Raw genomic sequence first — 22,229 nt, 5'->3', positions numbered from 1 at the left:
AATGTATTTACAGAAAGTGGCATTGTATTTGTTCAAAGAATATTTTTTACAACAGTTTGCTAAGAGCTGGCAGCAAGCTGATAAATCTGCTGTTATAGCAGTGAAGGCTGCTTTACCACTCTTGGGTATCAGAATTAATTTTGCTTCCCTCCAGGGAGTGGCTATAGGGTCAGCTACCATCCTCAGTAGCTTTTCATCTAAGTTGTCAATGCCATGTTTGTCATTGCTGTCACAATCGTGAGGAGAAATGGACCAAGGTGCAACGGATGTAGAGTTCCACATATTTATTACAAAGTGAAACTTAGCAAAAACAATAAATCAATAAACTAACAACGAAACGTGACTACGTGGTGCACATGCACAAAACACAAAATAATATGTTTGTGGGAAAAATGCTACCGAAATATGATCCCCAATTAGAGACAACGATTACCAGCTGCTTCTAATTGGGAATCATACAAATCACCAACATAGAAAAATAAACTAGAACACCACATAGAAATAACAAACAAGAATACCCCCAGTCACGCCCTGACCTACTACCCGAGCTGACAAGGTACAAATCTGTCGTTCTGCCCCTGAACAGGCAGTTAATCCACTGTTCCTAAGCCGTCATTGAAAATAAGAATTTGTTCCTAACTGACTTGCCTAGTAAAATAAAGGTAAAATAAATAAAAAAGAGAAACAAGGGCTCTCTATATGGTCAGGCTGTGACAATTGCTGATCAATAACAATCTTTTTTTCACCTCTCCCACTACCTTTACAAAATTCAAACTTGCAATGCCTTTCTTTCAATATTCGTTTTTTTATACATGTGTTCAATGGCTCACTCTTCATTGTTGGTATTTGCCCACAAGTAATCATAAAAATAATTGGCTTCATAAAATTGTTTTGTGATGAACAAGCCATTCAATTTAAAGTACTCCAAAGTTTTTTCCCATCATTCTTTACATCATTGAGCTTGGCTTCATAATACAATGTATTCTTCTTTTTGTTGAATTTAGTCACCACTTTTACATTTGCAGTAAGCCAATTGGGGTCACTCCTCAATTGTCTGGTGTGCCTTGTTAAAAGTTGACCTTAATTACTTCGACTAACCTGTCCCCCCACACATTGGCTTGGTACTGGTACTCCCTTAGCATGTAGCCTAATAACAATAACAATAGCCTTGTTATTGTTATTTATTGTGTAACTTTTTTTACTATAGTATATTTAGCAATTATTTTCTTACTCTGCATTGTTGGTTAAGGGCTAGTAAGTCATTATAATAAAGCATTCACGGTAATGTCTGCACCTGTTGTATTCGGCTCATGTGACAAATAAAATTGTGACATCAGTCAGGCAGGGTAGCCTAGTGGTTAGAGCGTTGGACTAGTAACCGGAAGGTTGCAAGTTCAAACCCCCGAGCTAACAAGGTAAAAATCTGTCATTCTGTCCCAATTAACCAACTGTTCCTAGGCTGTTACTGAAAATAAGAGTTTGTTCTTAACTGACTTGCCTAGTTAAATAAAGTTGAAAAAATAAATAGTTTGGTTGTAAATGGGTCTTCCAAATGGACAATGACCCCAAGTATACTTCCAACATTGTGGCAAAATGGCTTAAGGAAAACAAAGTCAAGGTATTGGAGTGGCCATCACAAAGCCTTGACCTCAATCCCATAAAACATTTTTGGGCAGAACTGAAAAAGCGTATGAGAGCAAGGAGGCCTACAAACCTGGCTCAGTGACACTAGTTCTGTCAGGAGAAATGGTCCAAAATTCCCCCAACTTATTGTGGGAAGGCTACTCTAAACGTTTGACCCAAGTTAAACAATTTAAAGGCAATGCTACCAAATACTAATTAAGTGTATGTAAACTTCTGACCCACTGGGAATGTGATGATAAAAATAAAACCTGAAAGAAATAATTATCTGGATTTGTTGAGTTTAAATGTATTCCAGCAGCACTTTCCAGCAGGTATATCTCACTGATCATCCCCAAAGCCAACACCTCATTTGGTCGCCTTTCCTTCCAGTTCTCTGCTGCCAGTGACTGGAACGAATTGCAAAAATCGCTGAAGTTGGATACTTTTATTTCCCTCACCAACTTTAAACATCAACTATCTGAGCAGCTAACCGATCACTGCAGCTGTACAAAGTCCATCTGTAAATAGCCCTACCTACCTCATCCCCATACTGTTTTTATTTACTTTTCTGCTCTTTTGCACACCAGTATGTCTACTTGCACATCATCATCTGCTCATTTATCAATCTAAATTATAATTAAATAAAGTAAAAAAAATATTTTGAAAAGTAGTTGCTTTCTCAGGTCTGTATTCAAATAGTTTTAAGATGTCATTTTTTGTTGTAGTCCTCTCCAAAGTAACTTCGCTCCCCCAGAAATGTTGTTACTTTCCACAAACCAGAGTTACAACTATAGTCATCCCAGGTCTGGCACACACACACGGAAACATACATATAGTCAAGCAGTTCTTCACAATACACACAGTGATTTACCTGCTGCTCCAGACTTCCCATTGCGCCCTGGTACGTTGGGGTCGTCCATCAACTCATCCTGGCTGTCGGATTGGCTGCTGTATCCACGTCCCCCACCCCCACCTGCGATGATCAGGGGGATGTGGACACCTCTCTGCACCTGTTATCATGGCAAATTAGTCTGTGTGACATTATCAATCTCTAGAAGAGCCATACTCAACAGACGGACTAACAAAAATAGATAAATAATCGGAACCCATTTGATCCCTGGTACCATAAGATCACACACAAGGTATGGCAAAATGTGTAGAATTGCAGGAAATTAGCTTTAAAACTGTAACATTTTCTCTTCGGCCCATGGCAAAATGTGTAAATTGCAGGAAATTAGCTTTGAAACTGGCAAGACGTGTAGAATTGCAGGAAATTAGCTTGGAAACTAGAAATGGTTCTATCTGCCAATAAGATAGTACTTTTGACTGGTACTATATATAAATATATGTATACATCTGCCAATAAGATAGTACTTTTGACTGGTACTATATATAAATATATGTATATATATATATATATATATATATATATATATATAAATACACATATATAAATATATGTATATATATATATATATATATATATATATATATATATATATATATAAATACACACATATATATATATATATATATATATATATATATATATATATATATATATATATATATATATATATATATATATATATATACACACACACACATATATATACACAGCTTCAATTAAAAAGGAATAGCTGAAGGACATATAAAGAACATATTCATAAATCTAAATCATCTAATCCCCTTTCCTTTCATTTATTTTCCTAACTTCTGTTCCTCATCAGACTCCTTCCTTCCTTCCTTCCTTCCTTCCTTCCTTCCTTCCTTCCTTCCTTCCTTCCTTCCTTCCTTCCTTCCTTCCTTCCTTCCTTCCTTCCTTCCTTCCTTCCTTCCTTCCTTCCTTCCTTCCTTCCTTCCTTCCTTCCTTCCTTCCTTCCTTCCTTCCGCATATCTGACAGTTGAAAGCAATATGAAATACATCTTTAGCCATATCAGTGATCAAGGAGGGCAAGAAAACTGGGAAAGCTTTATAAGACTATCGGGACGCGGCCTTCTCTCCTTACCTTGAACACATAGGTGGCTCCGCCTCCGCCTCCTCCACCCCCGCCCCCTTGGACCCGCGTCTTGTTTTCCAATGGCATCTGCTCCACACAGATCTTGTTTAGGATCTCGTTGGTCTACCAATGAGAATAGAAAGAGTGAATCCCTCAGTTTCTTTAATCAGGGCAAAATAACTAATTTGAGACATTGTATGTCTGTGCAATCTAGGCTTCCTCATAAATCATGCATTGATGTCAATGGAAGATATCCGCTGAAGTCAAGTTCCATGCTCAAATCTTTAGTTACAATTGTGCCTTTACTAGCCTAGTAGCCTATTCCCAGGTCTGTTTGTGGTGTCTTGCCAACTTCAACAGTCATTGTCCAGCCAAACCAGATGTGACCGAGACCATATGAGTTGGCAAGACAGCACAAAGTGATTTGGGACCAGGCTTTTTACTGCATTTAGTGTGTTATTCTACCCAATCTGCCCATCGGCAACTTGGGCTATTGTAACAAATGAGAGACGTATCAAGAGCCAAACGACTAGCGGTGTTGAGGACAGGTAATAATAACCAAACAGCCAAGTCAGACCCGTCCTTCCAACCCAAAACTTTTCATCAACTTTGGCCAGTATGGGAGCAGCGAGAGCTCAATTTCACACAGAATTACCCCTAACCCCCACCTGTTGCTCTTGCCATCCTGCTAGGGTTGAAGCACATAGTTTGTATGTGTGTGTAAGGGGATACAACTGAAATGAGTCTTCCACATTTAACCCAACACCTTAACCCAACACTTTAAGGCAGGGGCTGCCTTGCTCAAGGGAAGAACGGCAGATTTTGCCACCTTGCTGACTCTGGGATTCGAACCAGTGAACTTTTGGATACTGGCCCAATGCTCTTAACCCTAGGCTACCTGCCGCCCCATGTGTGTGTGTGTGTGTGTGTGTGTGTGCATGCATGCGTGGTGTGTTAAAGCCTAAAAGAATATTAATACTCCTACAGAGGGGAGGCTGTTTGAGAAACACTGAACACACCAACACCCTGAACTAATCATTTTTATAGCACCAACCACCTCTGGGAGTATCTACTCCCTTCGGGACTATAGACCTGATAGAAATGAACTGAGCGCCTGAGACCTCATATGACTGCAGTTTCCCATTGACAATGTGTCTGGGCCACCTCTCTGCTTTCCCTTGTCTGACATTTTTCTCCAATGTATTTGATCCATTTTCCAAATGATTCCTGACTGAGAACCCCAAAGTGTAAGACAAATCCGGGATGAGGCCAAAAACAACATGATGGAATGAGAGTAAATTCATTCCAACAACGTGTACAGGTGAAATGGCAAGGCAATCAATGGGATTACAATTAAACCGTGTTCTCAGATGGTGTGAGAGGAGTTTTGAGGATGTTCTTCTTTTTCCGTATCCCTGAGACTTCAACATTCCAGTTTGGAATGTCGAGTTAGGCCATGCGGTAGTCTATAATAGGCTACTTATGGACTTCTGAAGATCTGACAGAATTTTGTATAGGTGTATAAGTGATAAAGCATTAGTGAAAGTATAAGTGATATATTCCACCTGGCTTATAAGAAGGCAAAATTAAGCATTACTATAGCCCCAAAGACTCCGGAATAAGAACCCTGGTTTTACCTAGGTCTGTCTTCATTGTATTTGTTTTTTCCCCCCAAGTTATCAGGCCCTTCTTATAGATATAGTCCTCTTAGATCTACACAGTCCTGGAAAAAGGTATACCCAAATGCACTTCATCCCCCCAAAAATATGAATTAACCCAGAACCATTTAACTGGTGATGGTTTGTCCTGTCAATAAATCTTTCTGATCGATGCAGAAACAGAGTGCTCATTTTTCTTAATTTTCCTGGACAGTCAACAGTTGAAGTGTCCTGGGGTGAGAAATGTTTTTTTGGATCTACTCAGTCCTTTTAGCTCTAAGTGCCTTCCTCAGAGGTAGGAGATAGTGGCTGATTTGGGATGGGGCATAAGTGTGAAAGTGATGAGCCTTGACATTTATTCAGAATAGTTTTGGGGAAGATGGTACTCACATTGGGACAGGCGTCCTCTCCTTTTTGGCCCACCAGGATGTGAAGCAATTCGCCCTCCTGAAGCAGGAAGTCTGCTGTGAGTTGGACACCATGTGACTTGGCCATGGTCAATACACTGCGACCTCCAGCTGCCCCACAAGCTGTGATCCTGTTTTGGACATACACACAAACGGAAAGGCATGAACCGCCAGCGCATGGCATTAGAAATAATTGAACTTAAAGGTCTACCCCACCAAATTCACATAGAAATGTGAGTTATAGATCTGTCATCCCCATAGAAACCAAGTCGGATAAGCTGTAGATCCGTTCTATGTGTGCTATTCCTATGCTTCCTGTCCCTAAGGTTAGCTTTTGAGTCTTTTTAATTTTGGTTATGTACTCCAGTTTTAAACAACTGAATATACGATCTTTATATATACAGTACCAGTCAAAAGTTTGGACACACCTACTCATTCAAGGGTTTTTCTTTATTTATACTATTTTATACATTGTAAAATACAAGTGAGGACATCAAACTATGAAATGAAAATATGGAATCATGTAGCAACCAAAGTGTAAAACAAATCAATATTCAGTTTAGATTTTAGATTCTTAAAAGTAGCCACCCTTTGCCTTGATGACAGCGTTGGCATTTTCTCAACCAGCTTCACCTGGAATGATTTTCCAACAGTCTTGAAGGAGTTGCCACATATGCTGAGCACTTGTTGGCTGCTTTTCCTTCACTCTGGGCTCCAACTCATCCCAACCCATCTCAATTGGATTGAGGTTGGGTTATTGTGGAGGCCAGGTCATCTGATGCAGCACTCCATCCCTCTACTTCTTCGTCAAATAGCCCTTAAACAGCCTGGAGGTGTGTTGGGTCATTGTCCTCTTGAAAAACAAATGATAGTCCCACTAGAGCAAACCAGATGGGATGGATATCGCTGCAGAATGCTGTGTTAGCCATGCTGGTTAAGTGTGCCTTCAAATCTAAATAAATCACTGACAGTGTCACCAGCAAATCACTCCCACACATCACATCTCATTTTTGGAACCAAAAATCTAAAATTTGGACCTTCAGACCAAAATTACATATTTCCACTGGTCTAATGTCCATTGCTAGTGTTTCTTTGCCCAAGCAAGTCTCTTCTTATTATTGTTGTCCTAAGGCTCGGCGTTCCGTCAACGGGACAGTTGTAAGTGATTCAAAGCGTTACATCAAGAACTAAGATTTTAGAGTAAATACAAGTGTCTTATTTCGGCTGAAAGCTTAAATTTGTGTTAATATAACTGCACTGTCCAATTTACAGTAGCTATTACTAAGAAAAAATGCCCTGCTATTGTTTGAGGAGAGCTCTTGACAACAAAACACTTTTTTCAACACAATAGGTTTGATAAATTCACCTCTGAAGGTGAAATGTGTACTTACATTCTGAAATCTTGCTCTGACTTATCATCCAAAGGGACCCAGAGATAACATGAAGTGTCATTTTGTTAGATAAAATACTTTTTCATATCCTATAAAGGTCCATATAGCACGCACGATGGATTTTGTATTTCCACTCGTTCAATTTGCAAAGAAAGGAATCTGTGAAAATCTCACCTTAAACGTTGTCTGAACAAGTCAAATCACATTCGTATCTATTCCTCAGAGATCCTAGAAGGTAACAAGACTTCACTATTTCATTGGGGGTGTAGTATATCCTACAGCATACCATATTTGGTGTCCTATAGGCCTTTATGGCATGCCGATGACGTGGGCGGTCATCACTTGAACAACTGTGTCTTTGTCAAATAAGCCCCAATCGGGGCCAAACAAAGCTAGCTAGATAGCCATTGAGATGGGCTTTATGGGAGTATCTGTAAGCCATATTTTTGCCGGAAATGACATACCCAAATCTAACTGAGAAGAGAAAGGCCATAATGTATTATTCCAGCCAAGGTGCAATTTAGATTTTGGCCACTTGTATGTGCAATGTTTTAGACTGCTCCAATGAACCATTACATTTCTGTTCAAAATGTTCTATTAAGAATGCCCAAATGTGCCTAATTTCTTTATTAACATTTTGTGACTAGGGGGCAGTATTTACATTTTTGGAAAAATAATGTTCCCGTAGTAAACGGGATATTTTGTCAGGACAAGATGCTAGAATATGCATATAATTGACAGCTTAGGATAGAAAACACTCTAAAGTTTCCAAAACTGTACAAATATTGTCTGTGAGTATAACAGAACTGATATTACAGGCGAAAGCCTGAGGAAAATCCAATCCGGAAGTGACTCATCTCTGCGTTCCAATGTGTCCCAATTGAGCATTGAATGGGCTATCAACCAGATTACTTTTTCTCCGTATTCCCCAAGGTGTCTACACCATTGTGACGTAGTTTTACCCTGATCTCTCTCTTGAAGAACATATCAAGACCATTTCAAGGACAGCTTTTTTCCATCTACGTAACATTGCACAAATCAGAAACTTTCTGTCCAAAAATGATGCAGAAAAATTAATCCATGCTTTTGTCACTTCTAGGTTAGACTACTGCAATGCTCTACTTTCCGGCTACCCGGATAAAGCACTAAATAAACTTCAGTTAGTGCTAAATACGGCTGCTAGAATCCTGACTAGAACCAAAAAATTTGATCATATTACTCCAGTGCTAGCCTCCCTACACTGGCTTCCTGTAAAAGCAAGGGCTGATTTCAAGGTTTTACTGCTAACCTACAAAGCATTACATGGGCTTGCTCCTACCTATCTCTCTGATTTGGTCCTGCCGCACATACCTACACGTACGCTACGGTCACAAGACGCAGGCCCCCTAATTGTCCCGAGAATTTCTAAGCAAACAGCTGGAGGCAGTGCTTTCTCCTATAGAGCTCCATTTTTATGGAACGGTCTGCCTACCCATGTCAGAGACGCAAACTCGGTCTCAAACTTTAAGTCTTTACTGAAGACTCATCTCTTCAGTGGGTCATATGATTGAGTGTAGTCTGGCCCAGGAGTGGGAAGGTGAACGGAAAGGCTCTGGAGCAACAAACCGCCCTTGCTGTCTCTGCCTGGCCGGTTCCCCTCTTTCCACTGGGATTCTCTGCCTCTAACCCTATTACAGGGGCTGAGTCACTGGCTTACTGGGGCTCTCTCATGCCGTCCCTGGAAGGGGTGCGTCACCTGAGTGGGTTGATTCACTGATGTGGTCATCGTGTCTGGGTTGGTGCTCCCCTTTGGGTTGTGCCATGGCGGAGATCTTTGTGGGCTATACTCATCCTTGTCTCAGGATGTTAAGTTGGTGGTTGAAGATATCCCTCTAGTGGTGTGGGGGCTGTGCTTTGGCAAAGTGGGTGGGGTTATATCCTTCCTGTTTGGCCCTGTCCGGGGGTGTCCTCGGATGGGACCACAGTGTCTCCTGACCCCTCCTGTCTCAGCCTCCAGTATTTATGCGGCAGTATTTTGTGTCGGGGGACTAGGGTTAGTTTGTTATATCTGGAGTACTTCTCCTGTCCAATTCGGTGTCCTGTGTGAATCTAAGTGTGACCGTTCTCTAATTCTCTCCTTCTCTCTCTCTTTCTCTCTCTCGGAGGACCTGAGCCCTAGGACCATGCCCCAGGACTACCTGACATGATGACTCCTTGCTGTCCCCAGTCCACCTGGCCGTGCTGCTGCTCAAGTTTCAATTGTTCTGCCTTATTATTATTCGACCATGCTGGTCATTTATGAACATTTGAACATCTTGGCCATGTTCTGTTATAATCTCCACCCGGCACAGCCAGAAGAGGACTGGCCACCCCTCATAGCCTGGTTCCTCTCTAGGTTTCTTCCTAGGTTTTGGCCTTTCTAGGGAGTTTTTCCTAGCCACCGTGCTTCTACACCTGCATTGTTTGCTGTTTGGGGTTTTAGGCTGGGTTTCTGTACAGCACTTTGAGATATCAGCTGATGTACGAAGGGCTATATAAATACATTTGATTTGATTTGTACGCATTTATGTTGAAGAATACCTGTAAGCGGCTACATTGCGCAAGTGGTCACCTGATGGCTCTCAGAGTGATTCTTGCTTAAAATACAGAGGTAGCCATTATTCCAATCGGTCCTACTGAAAAAACAATTGTCTCGGTGGATATATTATCGAATAGATATTTGAAAAACACCTTGAGGATTGATTATAAACAACGTTTGCCATGTTTCTGTCGATATTATGGAGCTAATTTGGAATATTTTTCGGCGTTTTCGTGACTGCAATTTCCGGGCAATTTCTCAGCCAAACATGAAGAACAAACGGAGCTATGTTTTTTACATGCTTGTCTAGCTTTGGCTGTAAAGCATATTTTGAAAATCTGAGATGACAGGGTGATTAACAAAAGGCTAAGCTGTGTCTCAATATATTTCACTTGTGATTTTCATGAATAGGAATATTGTCTAGGAATATTTATGTCCGTTGCGTTATGCTAATTAGTGTCAGTCGATGATTACACTCCCGGACCCGGGATGGGGAGTTACTAGAGGTTAATAACTCTTCATGTTCAAAATTGTGCACTCTCCTCAAACAATAGCATGGTATTATTTCCCTGTTAGAGCTACTGTAAATTGGACAGTGCAATTAAATTAACAAGAATTTAAGCTTTCTGCCAAAATCAGATATGTCTATGTCCTGGGAAATGTTCTTGTTATCTTGTTACTTACAACCTCATGCTAATCACCTTACCCTACGTTAGCTCAACGTCCCGTGGAAGGGGTGCCGATCTCAAAGAAGTTTTAGGAACGAAAGAAATTCCACAAATTAACAAAGCACGCCTGTTAATTGAAATACATTCCAGGTGACTACCTCATGAAGCTGTTTGAGAGAATGCCAAGAGTTTGGAAGCTGTCATCAAGGCAAAGGGTGGCTACTTTGAGGAATCTCAAATATAAAATATGTTTTGAATTGTTTAACACTTTTTGATTCCATTTGTGTTATTTCATAGTTTTGATGTCTTCACTATTATTCTAAAATGTAGAAAATGGTAAAAATAAAGAAAAACCCTTGAATAAGTAGACGTATCCAAACTTTTGACTGGTAGTGCATATATATTTCACAGTGATTCTTTATACTTGTTTTAATTGTCACGCCCTGGTCTTAGTATTTTGTGTTTTCTTTATCTATTTGGTCAGGCCAGAGTGTGACATGGGTTTTTTGTATGTGGTGCGTTTTGTCTTGGGGTTTTTTCACATGTATTGGGGTGTTCTAGGTAAATCTATGGCTGTCTGAAGTGGTTCTCAATCAGAGGCAGGTGTTTATCGTTGTCTCTGATTGGGAACCATATTTAGGCAGCCATATTCTTTGAGTGTTTCGTGGGTGATTGTCCTTTTGTTCCTTGTTCTGTGTTAGTTTACACCATTATAGGCTGTTTCGGTTTTCGTTAGGTTTATTGTTTGGTTTATATAGTGTTTGTGTTTAGTGTGTTTTTTCATTAAACATGAATCTCAATAGCCACGCCGCATTTTGGTCCGACTCTCCTTCACCTATAGAAAGCCGTTACAGAACCACCCACCACAACAGGACCAAGCGGCGTGACAACAGGCACCTGCACCAGGAGATACGAAATAAGGATATCTGGACTTGGGAGGAATTCCTAGACGTAGAAGGACCCTGGACACAGCCTGGAGAATATCGCCGCCCCAAGGAAGAACTGGAGGCGGAGAAAGCGGAGAGGCGCTGGTATGAGGAGGCAGCAGGGCAACACGGATGGAAGCCCGAGAGTCAGCCCCAAAGATTTCTTGGGGGGAGGCTCACAGGAAGTATGGCGACGCTAGGTAGGAGACCTACGCCAACTTCTTGTGGTTACCGGGGGGCTAGAGAGACCGGGCAGGCACCGTGTTATGCTGTGGTGCGCACGGTGTCCCCAGTGCGGGTGCATAGCCCGGTGCGGTATATTCCAGCTCCGCGTATCGGCCGGGCCAGAGTGAGCGTCGAGCAAAATGCCATGAAGCCCGCTCTATGCATCTCGTCCCCAGTGCGTCTCCTTGGGCCGGCTTACATGGCACCAGCCTTGCGCACGGTGTCCCCGGTTCGCCTGCATAGCCCAGTGCGGGCTATTCCACCTCGCCGCACTGGCAGAGCAACCGGGAGTATTCAACCAGGTAAGGTTGGGCAGGCTCGGTGCTCAAGAGCTCCAGTGTGCCTGCACGGTCCGGTCTACCCAGTACCACCTCCACGCACCAGCCCTCCGGTGGCAGCTCCCCGCACCAGGCTTCCTGTGCGTGTCCTCGGCCCAGTACCAACAGTGCCAGCACCACGCATCAGGCCTACAGTGCGCCTCGCCTCTCCAGCAATGCCAGAGCCTTCCTCCTCTCCTGCGCTGCCGGAGTCTCCCGCCTGTTTAGCGCTGCCAGAGCCTTCCTCCTCTACAGCGCTGCTGGAGTCTCCTGCCTGTTCAGCGCAGCCAGAGCTGCCAGTCTGCAAGGAGCTGCCAGTCTGCAAGGAGCGGCCAGTCTGCAAGGAGCAGCCAGAGCTGCCAGTCTGCAAGAAGTCGCCAGAGCTGCCAGTCTGCAAGAAGCCGCCAGAGCTGCCAGTCTGCAAGAAGCCGCCAGAGCTGCCAGTCTGCAAGAAGCCGCCAGAGCTGCCAGTCTGCATGGAGCAGCCAGAGTCGTCAGTCAGCATGGAGCAGCCAGAGCCGTCAGTCAGCATGGAGCAGCCAGAGCTGCCAGTCTGCAAGGAGCTGCCAGTCTGCAAGGAGCGGCCAGTCTGCAAGGAGCAGCCAGAGCTGCCAGTCTGCAAGAAGTCGCCAGAGCTGCCAGTCTGCAAGAAGCCGCCAGAGCTGCCAGTCTGCAAGAAGCCGCCAGAGCTGCCAGTCTGCAAGAAGCCGCCAGAGCTGCCAGTCAGCATGGAGCAGCCAGAGCCGTCAGTCAGCATGGAGCAGCCAGAGCCGCCAGTCAGCATGGAGCAGCCAGAGCCGTCAGTCTGCCAGGATCCGCCAGTCAGCCAGACTCTTCCAGATCCGCCAGTCAGCCAGACTCTTCCAGATCCGCCAGTCAGCCAGACTCTTCCAGATACGCCAGTCAGCCAGACTCTTCCAGATCCGCCAGTCAGCATGGAGCAGCCAGAAACGCCAGTCAGCATGGAGCAGCCAGAGCCGTCAGTCAGCATGGAGCAGCCAGTCAGCCAGACTCTTCCAGATCCGCCAGTCAGCCAGACTCTTCCAGATCCGCCAGTCAGCCAGACTCTTCCAGATCCGCCAGTCAGCCAGACTCTTCCAGAACCGCCAGCCAGCCAGGATCTGCCAGAGCCAACTACCTGCCTGAGCTTCCCCTCAGTGCTGAGCTTCCCCTCAGTGCTGAGCTTCCTCTCAGTGCTGAGCTTCCTCTCAGTCCCAAGTTACCCTCAGTCCCGAGCTACCCCTCAGTCCCGTGCTACCCCTCAGTCCCGAGCTGCCCCTCAGTCCCGAGCTGCCCCTCAGTCCAGTGGGGTCCTGGGTGAGGACTACTAGGCCAAAGTCGGCGGCAAGTGTCGCCTATCTATGGACGAGAGGAAGATGGACTAAGACTTTGTTAGAGTGGGGTCCACGTCCCGCTCCGGAGCCGCCACCATGGACAGACGCCCACCCGGACCCTCCCCTATTGGTTTTGGTGTGCGGCCGGGAGTCCGCACCTTGGGGGGGGGGCTTCTGTCACGCCCTGGTCTTAATATTATGTGTTTTCTTTATCTATTTGGTCAGGCCAGGGTGTGACATGGGTTTTTTGTATGTGGTGTGTTTTTTCTGGTTTTTTTCACATTTATTGGGATGGTAGCTTAGTGGGGTGTTCTAGGTAAATCTATGGCTGTCTGAAGTGGTTCTCAATCAGAGGCAGGTGTTTATCGTTGTCTCTGATTGGGAACCATATTTAGGCAGCCATATTCTTTGTTTCGTGGGTGATTGTCCTTTTGTTCCTGTTCTGTGTTAGTTTACCCCAATATTGTCTGTTTCGGTTTTCGTTATGTTTATTGTTTTGTAGTGTTTGTGTTTAGTGTGTTTTTTTCATTAAACATGAATCTCAATAGCCACGCCGCATTTTGGTCCAACTCTCCTTCACCTATAGAAAGCCGTTACATTAATACATAATCAACATTTTTGTAACCAGGTAATGGCAGATCGATTTCTACATATTGCACCTTTAAAGCTAAAATACTTAACTGGTGTAACTGCCAAGGCCATTTAGAATTTATCAACAACAAATAAGTTACTGCAAACAATGAATACTGTTTTTTTCTTTTTTTCTTCTGACATCATTGCACAGCAGAATACGCACTGCTGGATACTTCTCTCTGTTTCATGAACAAAACAAAATCAATAACAAAGGTGCTGTGGGCGAACAGTGACGCTGATCTTTAATGCTGTTAATATTAAGAGCATTCCAATAATGCGTTACACACAGGTGGTATAGTGCATTATAAGGCTTCTGTAAACAGAGCATGTGTGAGGATCCTTGCTGAAGACGAGATGCAGGTACAGGGAGAACATTTAATAAACAACGGACTTGAAACAAAACAGGAACAGCGTCTGGACAGGGGAAAAAATAACGACATCATTGTTGACACAGGGAACAACCTGAGGAGCAGACAGATATAGAGGGGGTAATCTTCAAATTAATGGAGTCCAGGTAAGTCCAATATAAAGCGCCAGAGAGGGGGAGCGGGAACAGGCTTGACAGTACCCTCCCCCTTCGAGGGACGCCACCCAGTGTCCCACCTGGGCATGCCTGACGGGCTGGCTGAGGCAGGGGCACTGGACAAGCTGGCTGAGGCGTGGGAGCCTGCTGAACTCGCTAAGGCATGGGAGCCTGATGGGCTGGCTGAAACATGATGTGGGGTGGGTGCCTGCCACGCCAACCGAGGCAAGAAGACTTCTCGAGCCAGCTAAGGTGTGGAAGCCCGATGAGCTAGCTGAGGCACCCCCGCTTCCATCAGCGACGGCACCCGGACCCGACATCACAAACTCAAACAAAAACTCCCTGATGGTGTTAGCATGCTGTGGGATCAACGCTGGAGACGAGAAGCAGGTAGAGGGAGAACATTTCATAAACAATGGCCATGAAATAGAACAGGAACAGCTTCTGGACAGGGGAAAAAAATAACGACATCAATGCTGACGCAGGGAACAACCTGAGGTGCAGACAGATATAGAGGGGTAATCAACAAAGTAATGGAGTCCAGGTGAGAGAGAGAGAAAAAGAGAGAGAGAAAGAGAGGCATAAGAAGCAGCCTCTTAATCACCGTGTGATTGTGGGTTACTAGAGCCGGGTGTAATAATTGTGTGAGTCATGCTATTTAACCATTAGAGCCACACTCTCTAACCCAAAGACTCTGGTTAGCCAGTAATGCCCCGCTCATTTAAGGAGGTGGAAACGATAGACGATTGCTGTCCGTGAACGAGAGAGCGAGGCTATAGATTTTTTTATAGGCTGCTTGAGGGTTGGGAGGGAGATAGAGAGAGAGAGAGAGAGAGTCTGTGCATGAGTGTCTAAAGCAAATCTGTATTGGACATTCTCCTAAGGATGTCAAATTAGACTATTGAGATGCAGCCCCTTTGTTACGCCTATCATGAAAGGAGGCCAATTTAGATGATTGAGACTGTGTGCTACACCTACCGTTAAAGCCAAGTTAGACTATTAAGATTCAGCATATGTGCTACATCTCCAAGCCAATTCAGACTATTGCGATTCAGTCTATACTGTATGTTACACCTATCATGAAATTAAGCCAATTTCGACTTTTGAGATTCAGCCTATATGTTACACCTACCATGAAAGGAAGCCACTTAAGACTATTGAGAGATGCAGCCGGTGTTTTGATTTACCTGTAGCTGCCAGTCTCCGGCACTCTCCAGATTTGGATGCCTTTGAATGGGCTTCTGGTTGCCACGGTAATGTTGATGTTGCTGTTCCGATATGAGCTGCTACACTGGGTTGGGGTGGGCCCCTCTGAACCCACTGCCCCACAAGTGTGAAAGGCCCATTTGGTGTCTGTAAAACACATTGATTACACATACATGAACATCTGCACACACACGTACACACACATTTGCACATGCATGCACACGCGCAAACACACACACACACACACAGGCAAATGAAGACACTCATCATTCAGAACACTGTTCAAACTCATCACATTTCCCATCACACAAATTGTGCCTCATCTTTCATTTCACTTCAACAAACCCCCCAACACTCTATAGTCTCACATCAATAAACCCCGACATAGTGAAATGCCAGAAACAATTTTTCCGTCCTACTCGTCTAACTCCTGATTGCGAGTGAGATATAACGGAATAAATTAAATAAGCATCTTCATCATGTTTCACTGTAGTAAAAAATGCCTATCATCACTGTCTGAAGAAAATCTCCAAACTCCATTTTGTCCATTTACATTTTTCAAATAATTTGAAGGCAATGAATCCCCTATATGTACTCCGAACATCATGACTCTGATCATTCATGACTCTAGGATCAAGAACATGTATTCCAAATAGTTTCTGAAGTTGGGTGTTTGTATGTTTGTAATCTCTCATGGACAGACTACGTAAACATAAATGGTATCTGTAGATCTCTCATGATACAACGGGAAGAGTGAGATAACGAGCAGTATTAGGAGCAGCATTAGTTAGTGCTTTGGACAAAGCATGATGTCCCAGGGAAGGTGACATTTGGCCCACAGACTTTCCGATAACTTATAAAGAGAGAGGGTGGAGCTCTTCATTCCGGTTCTGATCCTCATTCTATCTCTTCTCTGATCACGTATGGACCCAGAATTTAATTGAGCGTCTGACCTATTACCAAAGACTTTAGTTCTGGGTTAACCGAGATTAGTATGTTCATGAATGGTAAAATATGGCATTTTCATCTGACAGCCACGCTGGACAGTGGGAACGGCACAATTTCCATCGTTCCCCCAAATCAGGATTTAGTGACTCGATCAGTGTTGTGGTCCAGCCATGTTTATCTGAGAAGACTAATCTCATGCAAATCTAGGCAAAAAATAACTCCCCATTCGCTACAGCCTGGATTTACACTGCAAATGGGAAGAAAAGTTTGAGTTAGCTGAGCATTCAAACTGATTTTGCCATGTTTCACTGTAGTAAATTGAAACAATGGTAAGTGCAGCGTTCAGTATGGTTTAACCAGTTTAGAAATGACGAGGCAGTAAAGAATGATACAGTGGCTTACGAAAGAATTCATCCCCTTGGCATTTAACCTATTTTGTTGCCTTACAACCTGGAACTAAAATGGATTTTGGGGGGGTTTGTGTCATTTGATTTACACAACATGTCTACCACTTTGAAGATGCAAAATATTTTTTATTGTGAAACAAACAGGGAAATAAGACAAAAAAACAGAAAACTTGAGCGTGCATATCTATTCACCCCCTCAAAGTCAATACTTTGTAGAGCTACCTTTTGCAGAAATTACAGCTGCACGTCTCTTGGGGTATGTCTCTATAAGCTTGGCACATCTAGCCACTGGGATTTTTACTCATTCTTCAAGGCAAACCTGCTCCAGCTACTTCAATTTGGATAGGTTCTGCTGATGTACAGCAATCTTTAAGTCATTGATAGAATAATTTGTATGTTTAAGAGAACAAATAAAGTATTCCACCTTGAAACCATATAATTGTGTGAAATGTATTAGAATCATAAAACTATAATCTGATGATGTGTGTGGTTTTAGTCAGAATTAGAATCAGGACATTTTGTTCCTGTTTAGCCATGTAAAGCAGGGAGCAAGTGTGAAACAAAGGATATGAGGAGCTATCGACAGACAAGTTGTGCTACTGTGAAACCAATAACAGGACATTCTGTCCCCACCTGTGGAGGGGAGAGATTGTTAGGCTTGCAGAAAATTATGAAACATGTTGCAGAATATAACAAACAATGTATGTGTGTAATGGAAAAGTAACTGTTTGAGCAAGGCGTAACTTAAGATTTGAACATGTTTGTGTGTGTGTATAAAAATATTTTCTCTGCACTTGAAGGTGTGGTGGTTAATTTCTGTATTATCAAATGAGGAGAGTCAAACTTAACACACGAGTCAGAGTTATACTTAAACTACATCTTTAATAATAAGGGCTTTGCAATAGCAATGACTTTCAACAATTCACCATTTCTAATGAACCGTTGAGAGTGATAAAACAAAAGTACAAAGTTCTTTTATAGCCAAGATACACCGCTCTCAACCTACATGACAAACAACAGATACATAGAATGGTCACAAGTTTAAGATTTGTATGAAAGACATCTATAATACATAGCAGACAGCAACTGCTGTGTCAACAGTTTTCATTGCTTGCTAATTCGGCATGCTAACTGCTAGCTTGTTTAGCCCAGGTCCGCTAACTACTACCTTGTTTACCCCGGCCTGCTAATCTGCTAGCACAGGCCTGCTAATCTGTTAGCTTGTTAGCACAGGCCTGCTAACCGTCTGCATTGCCGCGTCCCAAACACGCAGTGGCCCATATGTACTTTCTATCTCTTCCCGTTTTTTTTTTTATATACCTTCCGGAAACCTGCCTCACCCAATGTGATACGGAATCGCTATTATTTTTAATTTTTAGAACACACTGAAGAACCTCCCGAAGCTAACCAGCTAACTAGCTACAAGCTATTTAGTCATTGTTAGTTTTTTAACCTGGATAACACTCGCCAGTCCAGCCCCCCTGTCCCATGGACTCTGATCACTTGCCTACATTGCTGTTGCACGCTGTACTGTCCATTAATCACGGTACTCCATTCTGCTTGTTTTTTTTATCTGTCGGCCTCGTTGCCTAGTCAATGCCCTTTTACCTGCTGTTGTTATGCTAGCTGATTAGCTGTTGTTTCACCCACTGTTTTAGCTAGCTTTCCCAGTTCAACACCTGTGATTACTGTATGCCTCGCTGTATGTCTCTCTCAATTGTCAATATGCCTTGTATACTGTTGCTCAGGTTAGTTATCATTGTTTTAGTTCACAATGGAGCCCCTTGTCCCACTCCTCATACCCCTGATACCTCCTTTGTCCCAACTCCCACATATGCGGTGACCTCACCCATTACAACCAGCATGTCTAGAGATAAAACCTCTCTCATCATCACCCAGTGCCTGGGCTTACCTCCGCCGTACCCGCACCCCACTCTGTCCCCAACGCTCTAGGCGACCAGTTTTGATAGCCTTTAGCCGCACCCTCATACTACTCCTTCTCTGTTCCGCGGGTGATGTGGAGGTAAACCCAGGCCCTGCATGTCCCCAGGCACCCTCATTTGTTGACTTCTGTGATCGAAAAAGCCTTGGTTTCATGCATGTCAACATCAGAAGCCTTCTCCCTAAGAATCTGTCTCCTCGCCACGCGCTCTCACCACTGGTGTCCCCCAGGGCTCTGTTCTAGGCCCTCTCCTATTCTCGCTATACACCAAGTCACTTGGCTCTGTCATAACCTCACATGGTCTCTCCTATCATTGCTATGCAGACGACACACAATTAATCTTCTCCTTTCCCCCTTCTGATGACCAGGTGGCGAATCGCATCTCTGCATGTCTGGCAGACATATCAGTGTGGATGACGGATCACCACCTCAAGCTGAACCTCGGCAAGACGGAGCTGCTCTTCCTCCCGGGGAAGGACTGCCCGTTCCATGATCTCGCCATCACGGTTGACAACTCCATTGTGTCCTCCTCCCAGAGCGCTAAGAACCTTGGTGTGATCCTGGACAACACCCTGTCGTTCTCAACCAACATCATGGCGGTGGCCCGTTCCTGTAGGTTCATGCTCTACAACATCCGCAGAGTACGACCCTGCCTCACACAGGAAGCGGCGCAGGTCCTAATCCAGGCACTTGTCATCTCCCGTCTGGAACTCTGGAACAGACTGCAACTCGCTGTTGGCTGGGCTCCCTGCCTGTGCCATTAAACCCCTACAACTCATCCAGAACGCCGCAGCCCGTCTGGTGTTCAACCTTCCCAAGTTCTCTCACGTCACCCCGCTCCTCCGCTCTCTCCACTGGCTTCCAGTTGAAGCTCGCATCCGCTACAAGACCATGGTGCTTGCCTACGGAGCTGTGAGGGGAACGGCACCGCAGTACCTCCAGGCTCTGATCAGGCCCTACACCCAAACAAGGGCACTGCGTTCATCCACCTCTGGCCTGCTCGCCTCCCTACCACTGAGGAAGTACAGTTCCCGCTCAGCCCAGTCAAAACTGTTCGCTGCTCTGGCCCCCCAATGGTGGAACAAACTCCCTCACGACGCCAGGACAGCGGAGTCAATCACCACCTTCCGGAGACACCTGAAACCCCACCTCTTCAAGGAATACATAGGATAGGATAAGTAATCCTTCTCACCCCCCCCCTTAAATGATTTAGATGCACTATTGTAAAGTGGCTGTTCCACTGGATGTCAGAAGGTGTATTCACCAATTTGTAAGTCGCTCTGGATAAGAGCGTCTGCTAAATGACTTAAATGTCAATGTAAATGTTTGTTTTACTCACTGCTTTAGCACACTCTGCTAACCCTGATGTCCTTGCCATGTCTGAATCCTGGCTCAGGAAGGCCACCAAAAATTCAGAGATTTCCATACCCAACTATAACATCTTCCGTCAAGATAGAACTGCCAAAGGGGGAGGAGTTGCAGTCTACTGCAGAGATAGCCTGCAAAGTAATGTCATACTTTCCAGGTCCATACCCAAACAGTTCGAACTACTAATTCTGAAAATTACTCTCTCCAGAAATAAATCGCTCACTGTTGCCGCATGCTACCGACCCCCCTCAGCTCCCAGCTGTGCCCTGGACACCATTTGTGAATTGATTGCCCCCCATCTAGCTTCAGAGTTTGTTCTGTTAGGTGACCTAAACTGGGATATGCTTAACACCCCAGCAGTCCTACAATCTAAGCTAGATGCCCTCAATCTCACACAAATCATCAAGGAACCCACCAGGTACAACCCTAACTCTGTAAGCAAGGGCACCCTCATAGACGTCATCCTGACCAACTGGCCCTCCAAATACACCTCTGCTGTCTTCAATCAGGATCTCAGCGACCACTGCCTCATTGCCTGTATCCGCTACGGTGCCGCAGTCAAACGACCACCCCTCATCACTGTTAAACGCTCCCTAAAACACTTCTGTGAGCAGGCCTTTCTAATGGACCTGGCCCGGGTACCCTGGAAGGACACTGACCTCATCCCGTCAGTTGAGGATGCCTGGTCATTCTTTAAGAGTAACTTCCTCACCATTTTAGATAAGCATGCTCCGTTCAAAAAATGCAGAACTAAGAACAGATACAGCCCTTGGTTCACTCCAGACCTGACTGCCCTCGACCAGCACAAAAACATCCTGTGGTGGACTGCAATAGCATCGAACAGTCCCCGCGATATGCAACTGTTCAGGGAAGTCAGGAACCAATACACGCAGTCAGTCAAGAAAGCTAAGGCCAGCTTCTTCAGGCAGAAGTTTGCATCCTGTAGCTCCAACTCCAAAAAGTTCTGGGGCACTGTGAAGTCCATGGAGAACAAGAGCACCTCCTCCCAGCTGCCCACTGCACTGAGGCTAGGGAACACGGTCACCACCGACAAATCCATGATTATTGAAAACTTCAACAAGCATTTCTCAACGGCTGGCCATGCCTTCCGCCTGGCTACTCCAACCTCGACCAACAGCTCCGGCCCCCCCGCAGCTCCTCGCCCAAGCCTCTCCAGGTTCTCCTTTACCCAAATCCAGATAGCAGATGTTCTGAAAGAGCTGCAAAACCTGGACCCGTATAAATCAGCTGGGCTTGACAATCTGGACCCTCTATTTCTGAAACTATCCGCCGCCATTGTCGCAACCCCTATTACCAGCCTGTTCAACCTCTCTTTCATATCGTCTGAGATCCCCAAGGATTGGAAAGCTGCCGCAGTCATCCCCCTCTTCAAAAGGGGAGACACCCTGGACCCAAACTGTTACAGACCTATATCCATTCTGCCTTGCCTATCTAAGGTCTTCGAAAGCCAAGTCAACAAACAGGTCACTGACCATCTCGAATCCCACCGTACCTTCTCCGCTATGCAATCTGGTTTCCGAGCCGGTCACGGGTGCACCTCAGCCACACTCAAGGTACTAAACGACATCATAACCGCCATCGATAAAAGACAGTACTGTGCAGCCGTCTTCATCGACCTTGCCAAGGCTTTCGACTCTGTCAATCACCATATTCTTATCGGCAGACACAGTAGCCTCGGTTTTTCGGATGACTGCCTTGCCTGGTTCACCAATTACTTTGCAGAGTTCAGTGTGTCAAATCGGAGGGCATGCTGTCCGGTCCTCTGGCAGTCTCTATGGGGGTGCCACAGGGTTCAATTCTCGGGCCGACTCTTTTCTCTGTATATATCAATGATGTTGCTCTTGCTGCGGGCGATTCCCTGATCCACCTCTACGCAGACGACACCATTCTATATACTTTCGGCCCGTCATTGGACACTGTGCTATCTATCCTCCAAACGAGCTTCAATGCCATACAACACTCCTTCCGTGGCCTCCAACTGCTCTTAAACGCTAGTAAAACCAAATGCATGCTTTTCAACCGATCGCTGCCTGCACCCGCATGCCCGACTAGCATCACCACACTGGATGGTTCCG

The 22,229-nt window shown here is 44.7% G+C and overlaps 1 protein-coding gene across 1 annotated transcript in view; it reads right to left on the bottom strand.

The window, feature by feature from the left end:
* The window catches only part of LOC135506266 (ALK tyrosine kinase receptor-like), a 769,161-nt gene that overhangs the window by 59,757 nt on the left and 687,175 nt on the right, over window positions 1-22,229 (bottom strand). Inside the window, 5 exon segments of the mRNA XM_064925805.1 lie at window positions 2,495-2,633; window positions 3,633-3,746; window positions 5,672-5,819; window positions 15,450-15,615; window positions 17,444-17,480. Coding sequence (XP_064781877.1) covers window positions 2,495-2,633; window positions 3,633-3,746; window positions 5,672-5,819; window positions 15,450-15,615; window positions 17,444-17,480 — 604 coding nt within the window.

This window comes from Oncorhynchus masou, chromosome 2, assembly GCF_036934945.1.
Source record: "Oncorhynchus masou masou isolate Uvic2021 chromosome 2, UVic_Omas_1.1, whole genome shotgun sequence".
In the NCBI taxonomy this organism is placed as follows: Eukaryota; Metazoa; Chordata; class Actinopteri; order Salmoniformes; family Salmonidae; genus Oncorhynchus; species Oncorhynchus masou.
Note: the sequence above shows the minus strand (reverse complement) of the source record. Positions and strands in the feature narration are given on the sequence as shown.